The sequence below is a fragment of the Hyaena hyaena genome, unplaced genomic scaffold, assembly GCF_003009895.1.
Source record: "Hyaena hyaena isolate Hyena2069 unplaced genomic scaffold, ASM300989v1 scaffold_439, whole genome shotgun sequence".
Lineage (NCBI taxonomy): Eukaryota > Metazoa > Chordata > Mammalia > Carnivora > Hyaenidae > Hyaena > Hyaena hyaena.
Genome location: NW_024081067.1, coordinates 352468 through 362739, shown reverse-complemented (window position 1 = coordinate 362739; position 10272 = coordinate 352468). Strand labels below are relative to the sequence as shown.

The 10272-nt window shown below is 42.3% G+C and overlaps 1 protein-coding gene across 1 annotated transcript; it reads right to left on the bottom strand.

The window, feature by feature from the left end:
• Positions 1-643: 643 nt before the first annotated feature.
• On the bottom strand, positions 644-10272 carry LOC120245834 (actin-related protein 2/3 complex subunit 5). The gene is made up of 4 exons (XM_039252983.1): positions 9875-10272; positions 7465-7537; positions 5265-5441; positions 644-2033 (listed from the first exon to the last, which is right to left on the bottom strand). Exons 1-4 carry the CDS (start codon positions 10015-10017, stop codon positions 1971-1973), a joined length of 456 nt encoding a protein of 151 aa, XP_039108914.1. The 5' UTR covers positions 10018-10272; the 3' UTR covers positions 644-1970.

The following is a 10272-nucleotide window of genomic DNA, read 5'->3' as shown; positions in this document are numbered from 1 at the left end:
CACTACCCATTAACTTCTCTTATAGCCTTCTGAATTGCCTGTTGTTTTTTTTAATGTTTATTTTTAAGAGAGAGAGAAAGAGACAGAGTGTGAGCGGGGAGGGGTGGGAGGTGGGGAGAGAGGGAGACAAAGAATCCAAAGAATCCGAAGCAGGCTCCAGGCTCTGAACTGTCAGCACAGAGCCTGATATGGAGTTTGAACCTACAAACTGTGAGACCATGACCTGAGCTGAAGTCAGACACCTAACCCACTAAGCCACCCAGGTGCCCCTCCTGTTTATAGTTTCTAAAGCTTGAAGGTAGGCATCTAGTCAGGTGCAGGGGTGTGAGAAAGGGTTTGGAAGCTGGGAATAAATGAGCGCCACACACTCTGCTTTAGGTCTTTGGGCAGATACTGGAGGTGCTCTTCGGGCATCCAGAGGGGCACCCAGAGGGTGCGGACTTACTCCAAAGGCTCCGCGGGGCTCTGACATCATTAATGACGCTCTCCTCTTCTCCATGACTTTGTATTTGAATAAAGAAGTTTTAGAAACCTTCTGCACCAAATTACGTCTTGTCAAGAGCACAATAACCTGCTGGTAAAACAGGAAATCTTCCCTCGTAATTAGTCACACATTCATAGGTATTAAAATAGGAGACAGAAAAATATTCAACACTGACATTTTATTTTCTGAACTTTATCATTTTTACAAAACAAAAAGCAGGTATCAAAAACAGCAAAGAGGTTATAGAATTTCCCCACCAGTTTTCACGTAAGACAGTGATTATGAAACTGGTGCCCAATGTAAATACGAAACACAGGCTGATTTCCCTCTTGGTCATATGCATTCAGGTGGTTTGTTTTGGAGTTACTGAATAAGAACTTTATAAGCACCGGTCATTTTTTGAGAACCCATTTGGTTTGTCCAACAAGTAAACACTTTTTGCTGTGTGGCATTTTCCTTTTTGAAGAACCACTGAGCTAAAATACAGAATGTGTGTGTCTGGATCTGAAACAAAGCTTTTAAGATCCAATTTACCCTGAAGAACACTGAAGACATTTATAGGGCATATCAAATACTAGGTATATAACTATTAATGTCTAAGGCAGCCATTATAGCTCTAAAGAAAACAGCGTTTCATTCAGAGGCTGCCCAGAGTCTGAACTTAATCAAAGTTTTCACGTCTTCTGTGATTTGGAGTAGTTTCCCCAAAGAGGGTCATGTTATTAGAACAAAGTTTTATGCTCAGGCCAAACAGGCTTTGGCATTTCATAGATACATTTTTGTAGAGCAAGGCTTCTTGCTCTGGACCCTGGAGACCACAGAGAAATCGAGAGACCATGATTACTGGGTGCAGGGAGGAAGAGGCACACGTAAGCTCACGTGATCGGGAGGTAAGCGGCAACAAAGCTGGAACCCGGGAGTGCGATTCCCCCACCACTTGTTCCGGAAACACATTTTGCTTAAATAAGGGAATTATGGTCCAGTTTTACAACGTTAATACCTGCCAGTTTCTCAAAGATTATTTTTTGTAAAGATCATTTCCTGGCTAGCAATGAGTTAGGAAACTGGCCTCAAATTCAGATCAAATTTCTCGCCACTAGTCAAAAACAAAACACCTCAAAAAAAAAAAAAAAAAAAAAACCAACCAAAAATGCAAAACCAAAAACCCCCCACCAGCCAATAGGGGTTAAAATTGCACAATTAAACTTGAAGGCAAATTATACTATATACAGACAGGTATACACATCACTGGAATAGTTTTGAGAGCGTGAAACCCTCCTGTTGAAACTTTTCCTCTATATTATCCCAATTTTCATGAAAGGAAAATTGATATGTAATTTCCTTCTTTACAGATATGAAAAAGGAAGCAAGAAGGCAAAGCTGAGAGAAACAGATGCTACCCACAAGGGCAGCAGTGGCATTTGGTTGTTTTGGTCTTTGTACCAGCAGCTCCCACACCCACGGTGGAGACCCAGACCCTGCTGGGCTACACAGTTTTCCTTGCAGTCAGCACTCGAACAATGGACCCCACTCCTCCAGCAGCAAGTGCCTAAAAACAAACCAAAATGCAAATGTTGACAGAATCATAAAGGGTCAGTCCTCATACCAAGTAGAACATTTTTCTTACAGAAGGAATGTGTGCAGCTCCCGATTCTGAATTCTTTAGTTTTCATAAACATTTCTTGAACACCTGTCACGCCCCAGGCACTGTTCACGGCACCGGGGATACTGTCCCTTCCCTTGTGTACCGACATGCTAGTGACATACTAGTTTACATTCTAGTATGTTCTGTTCAAATGACAGTATGTTCTTAAAAGTTTACAACATGTTCTCGCCTACACAGGTGCTCAAGTGTACATTTGGGGTACTCACTTTATTCTCTTCTTAGCAGGGGCGAAAAGAAATCCAAACTGAGATCAACTGTCCTGAGTTCCTTTAGATTAGCCAGTTTGTCACATTCTTTTTATTCTCCCAAGCCAAGAAAATATTATTAATGGGTAAGAACTTAGGAACTTCAATTTTGACTTTGCCTTAAAAAATGGCAAGTCATGATTAAGTGTCAGGAATTTGAAGCTCTGGTTTACTTACTGAATAATTTTATGTACTGGGTACTATGCTAGATGCTAGGGGTACAGCATCTTCTGGTCTACTGGGAAGGGACAGACATGTAGAGGTCATGTTACTAGAATACAAGGTATGAAATGGCAGAAGTCTGTGCTGGGGTGTAAGGAGGCACTCAGGTAGAGAGAAAATCATGGGCAAGTGTATACTGGGGGGAAAGAGTACGGGGCGTTCCGGGAAAGCACACTTCTGTGCTCGCTGCTGGAGCACAGGGCCAAGAACATGAAGAGTGGTGGCTGGACTGGGAGCTCGGGCTGTATTCTGCAGGTGACTGACAGGGGAGATCTGGGTTTTAGAGAGGGCACTCTGGTGACCGGGTGGAGCAGAGATTTGAGGGAGGTGAAACTGGGAGGCTGGAGGCCTGTTTAGGAAGCTACAGCAACAGACTGGGAGAGACGTTGTGAAGAGCTGCATTAGAGGTGTATCTGAGTAGATGGTTCGAGAAGTGTTTATTAGACAGACTGGCAAAAACCAGTGAGTGATGTTAGGAAGCAATGAAAACGTGTGTCTCAGTTTCTCCATCCACTGAAATGGGAATAGGAGCAAGCTCTCCTTCCCAGTACTTTTATGAGGATTAAATGAGTCAATCTTTACCAGGTGCATGGAATACAGCAAGTGATCCATCAAGGTCTACTTTGATCCTGCGACTAGACAGGAACCAGGCTGCTTGGGGTTTCAAGCTGGCTCTTCACCTCTAAATCGAAGATGATCAGAATGTTTATATGCCTCACAGTGTTGCTGTAAGGACGGAATGAAACATAAACTAGTGACACAGTGGCTGGCAAATGAACGTGTTCCTGAACAGGATGGCCATATATGCTATGCTCCAAGTGGTACCCTGAGGAGTGAAAGGGAACTATTCGTTGGTAAAACAGGCATAAACTGGGGCAGACGAGAGGTACGGTTACCGTGTCCATAAATGCTAGCTCTATTTGACAGTGCGTGAGTGATCAAGTGATTTGACCAAGACGAATTGGCAAGTTTTACTACCTACTCTAATTTTTGAGTGTGGTTTCATTCAGATACACAGACAACAGCTTCTGAAAAACTGAGTGCTGGTAACTGTAAGATATTAGAGAATATACCCCTTCCCTGGGGTTGGTTCTACTTAAATGTTACACTATTTACAGTTATATTAACATTACCTAAGTGTTGGGTGGTGGTAAGGACCTTACCAACTTTTAAGCTAAAGCTAAAAACTTCCCGTAACTGGCACCCTCCTACACTGTTGGTGGGAATGTAAACTGGTACAGCCCCTCTGGAAAACAGTGTGGAGGTTCCTCAGGAAACTAACAATAGAACTCCCTTATGACCCAGCAATAGCACTGCTAGGAATTTACCCAAGGGATACAGAAATGCTGAGGCATAGGAGCCCATGTACCCCAATGTTCATAGCAGCCCTCTCCACAATAGCTAAAACATGGAAAGAGCCTACGTGTCCATCAACAGATGAATGGATCAAGAAGATGTGGTTTATCTATACCATGGATGGACCTTGAGGGTGTTATGCTGAGCGAAATAAGTCAGGCAGAGAAGGACAAATATCATATGTTTGCACGTATAGGAGGATTAGGAGGAACTTGACGGAGGAACAAGGGGGAGAAGAAGGGCGGAAATGGTGGGGGAAAGGGAGAGAGGCAAACCATGAGAGACTCTTGAATGCTGAGAACAAACTGAGGACTGATGGATGTGTGGGGGAGGGGGGATGGGCATGGAGGAGGGCACTTGTGGGGATGAGCACTGAGTGTTATGTGGAAACTAATTTGACAATAAACTATTTGTAAAAAAAAAAAAAAAAAACTTCCCGTAACTATTTTTTTTAATGTACAGTGTATGAGCATCTTACACTGTGGAATCAAATGCATAAAAACAGAAAAAAACACAGGAATTCATTTCACTTTCAATTTCTTTTTTTTAAATTATGTAACATACAACACACACTTTGCTACTCTAACCATCTAGAAGTGTAAAATTCAGGGGCATTCATTACATTCCCAGGATTCTACAGTCCCTACCACTTGTCTATTTCCAATACTTTTTCATCACCCTAAAAGGAAATGCTGTTCCCATTAAGCAGTGACTCTATTCTCCCTTCTCCCCAGTCCCTGGTAACCTCTTATCTATTTTCTGTCTCTGAATTTGCCCAGCCTAGATATTTGATACAAGAGGAATCATACAGTATTTGTCTTTTTGTACCTGGCTTATTTCACCTTGCATAATTTTTCGAAGTTCATTAGTGCTGTGTCATGTATCATAATTTCCTTTATTTGGTTGTCCAATGAACAAAATGTAATCTATGCATAAAATGGATTATCTGTTCATCTGTTCATGGGCACTTGGGTTGTTTCTACCTTTCAGCCACAGTCAAAGAATTCTTGATTTTGTTTATTTCCAAGTTTTTTTTTTTATTTCCAAGTTTTTGATTGAGCTCAAAGTTCAAGATTATGTTAAATGAACAACAGTCATTACTGAATATGTGTTGCAAATCTGACTCTCTTAGGACCATGGCAGTAAGCATAAATCTAACTTCCACTTTCATGCATTTATTTGTAAAGACAAAGATGTACAACCAACAAGTCAAAGTAATTATCCAGATGAGAGGAGCTGTCATTACTATTATGAAGGAGCCAGTAATAGAGGCTTATAACTCATAACTCACCTTTTCATGCCATTGCAATAACACAGCGCTGCTATTGTCAGAGGGGCTCTCAAAGCCTTTATAAATATACTTCATTAGAAGATCCACACCATTCTTGTCCAGGGACTGAACTGCCTTTTCAATATCATTAGCTTTAAAAGAGATGAGCACCTTCAAGACGATGCTGCCTGCTCGATCCTGAGAAGTAAAGAACAGAACATTTACACATATGCGTGGAGAGTGGTTGTTCTAGAAAGGCCACACCGAGAAGGTGACATTCAAGACCTGAAGGACACGAAAGAAGAGTCCTTGGGCGTATCTGAGAAAAGTATTTAGGACAGAGGGAAGAACAGCTGTTGGTGTGCATTCCAGGTGTTCAAGGACTAGCAAGAAGACCCATGGTGGCCAGAGTGATACGGTGGAAGAGGTGGGCGGCCGTGTAAGCCCTGCAGGCTACCGTGAGGGCTCTGGCTTTCATTAAGAGAAACAAGAAGTGTTAGAAGGTTTTGAGAACAGTGATATAATCTGACTTGTATTTTAACAGGATCACTTTGGCCACCATGTTGAGAATAAGCTGAGATGGGATTGGTAGGGGGCAGGTCACAAGGCAGATGGAGGGAGGTCAGTTTGGAAGTTACTGCAATAATATAGTCTGGTTTGGGTGAGTATGACAGCAGTGTGGGGGGCGGGGCGGGCGGGGCGGGGGGCAGATTCTCGATGTATCCAAAAGAGCACTGAGAGGATTTGCTTACAAACAGATGTGATAGCTGGCCAATTTTATTAAACCCACATTTCAGTTTTACTTCTTGAACTCAGAAAAAGATCTGAAGACAAAGAAAATGAACTGCAGTTCTACCTTGAACCATCCTTCAAGAACAATATGCTTTTCAGAAAACTTACATTTTAAGTTTCATATCTACAGTCAAGGTATAAGATACAGTGATTTTCATTTTTAACTTTTTTTCTTTGATAAAAGCCTGCTCCAACAGCAACGTTAGTTTTTCACCCATGAAGCCAAGCAAAGAGAACACTTAATTTACCCTTCCAACAATTCACTTCTATTCACGAGTGATCTCTTCGGCATTCGTGCTGCTCAGGGTTTTACAGAATGTTTCTACCACTGTTTTGTTTTCAGTTTAAAGACTATGCAATTACCCAATTTAGAAAAATATTCTTACAATTCTCCACCCACAAACTGTGATAAAAACTCAGCCATATAAAAGCAGAAGGTGGTAAAACTGAAATTTCAATGACATTCCTCACCATTTTCAAAAACCAAAGAAATGTTTCTTCTTATTGTTGCCTAGATAATTATTATGCATTTGTCCAAATTATTACTAGTATTCAATACAGAGATCCTTAAGGCTCCTATGGGTTCAGAGCTCTGGGCTTCATTTTAAACAATAAGTAAATGTTCTTAAGAAGCAATGAAAGACTGCTCCCAGGAATGAAAGTCAGGTTTTGCTGAAGGGCAGTTTTGCAATACCACTTTGTACCAAAAATCTTAAAAAATGGGCAGTCTAAGACTCAGCAATTCACTTCTATGAATTTATTCAAAGGAAACAAGAACATATGCAAGACTGTTCATTTCAGTACTGCTGACAAGAAAAAAAGGTCAGTGATCTAAATATATGACAAAAGGAGATTAGTATATAAGTAAACTGCAGCATATCTATATGAAGCCATTAAAAAGATGCTTAATAAACTTATTGCCAAGGTAAGATATTCATGTACATTGTAAAAAAAAAAAAAAGCCAGTTATAAAACTCCACTTTTATTTTAAAAAATAGTAATAGAAAAGCTCTATAAACATATAGCAACACCAAAAAAGTAATAATGGATGATCTCTGGGCAGTAGGATGATGATGATCACTAGTTTTCTAGAAACATTTAATTCTTGTATAATTTAGAACAAGGTTTAAAAAGCAACCAAGTAGAATCTTTTTACTTTGTAAGAGTTTTGTTTATTCTTCAAACCTTTGCTCAATTTCAACCTGAGTGGACTCAGCTAAACACATCAAAATGCTCTCTCTTATTATCATAGCTCAGTATCAGAGTACTAATTTTCCATATGTAAATGTTTACCTCTCAAACTACGTTGTAAGCTCTTCTATGTAAAAGACAGCAAACAGTTACAATAGTTTTGATTTCATGTCACTTCCAGGATTTTGGTAAGAATGCTAATATATCAGCAGAGATCACCGTGTGGTCCATGACTCACCTTCACCGCCTGACTCTTGGTGTTGATGGGGGGGTTTTTCAGAGCTGCCTGTAGGGCAGCGGTCATGTTTCCTGTGACGGTAGTTAAGGGCATAGCAGCAGAGGGCAGGCCTCAGGAAAGCAGTGGCTCTTAAGACTTGACTTTTACATAGAAAAACTACCATGGTCACTACTACGTTCGATATGGGAAAACTCAACATGTTGGTCTCAAGGATGTCAATCAAAGGTATAAGACCGAAAATACTAGAGAAGGCAATAAGGCAAAGACCAGTTCCTGCGTGGCTCTAATTGTTAAATGAACTCTTTGATAGCCTTTCATTTTCTAGCAAGACATATATGCAAACATCATCCAAAGTTATATAAAAAAAAAAATCCTACACACACATATATGTATATATATCAGAATTATTAGGTTCCACAATGAAACACCTGTCTTCAACCAAAATGCCTTTTTATGTGATCTAACCGGAAAAATAAAGACCAAACTTTTTTGCTAGTCTTATATTCTACATTAACTGAAATGCTGGTAGAAATTGCTGGTAATTTTTTTAGCAACCGAAACGATATACATCAGCAATCTCTCAATATTGAAAAAGGCATCACAAAAGAACATTAAAGAACATTCAATGACCTTTAGGCAGCAGCTTAAATTTTCTGTTTTGGATATTTTCTGTTTCATAAAGGTTATTAAAACTGTCTTATGTCATACCTATTAAATTTAGTCTTTGGAAGCACCAGTGAGTTAGCAAGTACAAGGCACGGAAGGCCAATCAGACTGTCAGAATATACAATCATTCCCCTAAAAGGAAAACCACAGACTTTACTTGTTCCTCTTATCTGTAGTGCCTGACCAAAGCCTGTCTCTCCTGGTGGTAACAAGAGAAGAGACAGTATCTTTTTATTTAATACAAAGCAGATCCATTCTATGGATACAGCAGTACCAGTTAAGAGTTACCACACAGTAACCTAAAGTTCGTTTCACAAAACATCATTTATCCATCACAAAGAATGTTTTCAGACAGAATAATATTCATCGCTTATGTTCTGGGGAGGGGGGGGAAGGTCTGACAAAAAAACAAAAAACCAACCAAAGACATCAGCCTTATGGTTGGTGGTAAGCTGTTATTTTCAAGGCTTAACGAACTTCTAGAAAAAGCATGCCTTTTCCAAGATTGGCTCAGTTTTAAGACCCAAAACATTTAAGTATTTAAATAATGCAAAATAGCAACAGCTGACGGTGAAGGTTGTGGAAATCAAAGAAACATCTGTATGTTGATAAATGTTTAATGCTGTATTTTAGGTGCCTTTAAGACTAGATATAGTTACAACCAAATATTTTCAGTCATATTTCCCCATTATACTTCAATATGACATTGATGAGGAAAGGGTTTAAAAAGTCTTATCTTATGAATACAGCATCATTAGAAATGAATGAATTCGGTAATTGAGAATCTCTAAAACTACAGCGTTAGCTGTTGCAACATTTACATTTTTCTAAAACATATCTGGTGCAAATGCTCACTCAAATTATGAATATTCAAATATGCAAAAACAAAAGCCAGGAACTGACAGCCACATTTTAACTGATATGGAACCGATTTCAGGATTACAAAAAACGATTCTGCTTCGTACCAATGACTCATCGTCTATTTTATTCATCATCTATTTTATTCGCTGGGGTGTATTTTAAATATTTCCAGGGATTCTCTACATGCAAGCCCAGTCTTTCTATTGTCCCTTGCTTAGTAGCAGGTAAAAGGCTCCAAGCTTCCTTCTCGGGAGTTGGTTGTTTTGGACTCACTTCCTCTCCCCCGGTTAACAAATTCCTTATCTTGCAACCTATATATTGCCAAATTCCTTTCTCTTAAAAAAAAAAAAAAAAAAAAAAAGCCCACTGGCTAAAAGGACAGAGGGCCTCAATTCTGCAAATCGCCCCATCCCTGCCGGCAAGGAATAAACTCCCCTAAAGCTGCCCAAACCAAACCACCGCAATCAGTCCGCTCCTCCCAATCAGAAATTTCTGGAGCCGATGTGGCCCCGGCACGCCGCGTCCTGGGGAGGACACCTGAGGCGCCCCCGGAGGGCCACAGAGCAGCACCAGCTGCCTCCCCCGCGCTGTGAGGGTGCGGCCGCCCCGCCACTTCCCGGGAGGCGGCAACTCCGGCCGCAACCTGAGGAATCCCGGTAGGGAAGGCGCGCGGGGAAGGGCAAGTTTCCCAGGCGGGACCCTGGGGGGCCGGGGCGACGCGGTTAGAAATGGGAGCGTCCCCTGCCCTCTCGGAGTGGGGGAGCCCAAAGAGACACGTGAGCTCCGCGCCCCGGGAGCGGCCCGGCTTCGCAGACCCCGCTGGCGGCGGGGTCCGGGGAGAGGGGCGCGGTGGGGGTACGGAGGCCGGCAAACGCAAGGATATTGCCGCAGGCAGGAGTCCACCTCGCCTTCGTCGGGCCCGGCCTGCCCGTCGCCCCCGTCTTCCTCGTCCACGAACTTGTTCTCATCGTACTCATCCACGTCCACCTTCCGGAACCGGGCCGACGACACCGTGTTCTTCGACATCCCTGATCCGGACCGGTGGCTAAGCCCCTTCTTGGTGCTGCCTCTATCTCGGTAAGCGGAGCCCACCCACCAGGAACCCGCAGCCTGGCGCCTTCACTTCCCTCTTCCGCTCTGGGGCGTCGCCGGCAGCCGGGGCTCGGGCGCTTCTGGGCCTGCGCGCTGGCGGCGCTCCTTCCTCCTCGGCTTCATGCTCTCCTCTAGCCTCCTACGCCGCCCCCACTCTTCCCCGGGGAGCGCGCGCGAGGGAGGGAGCGC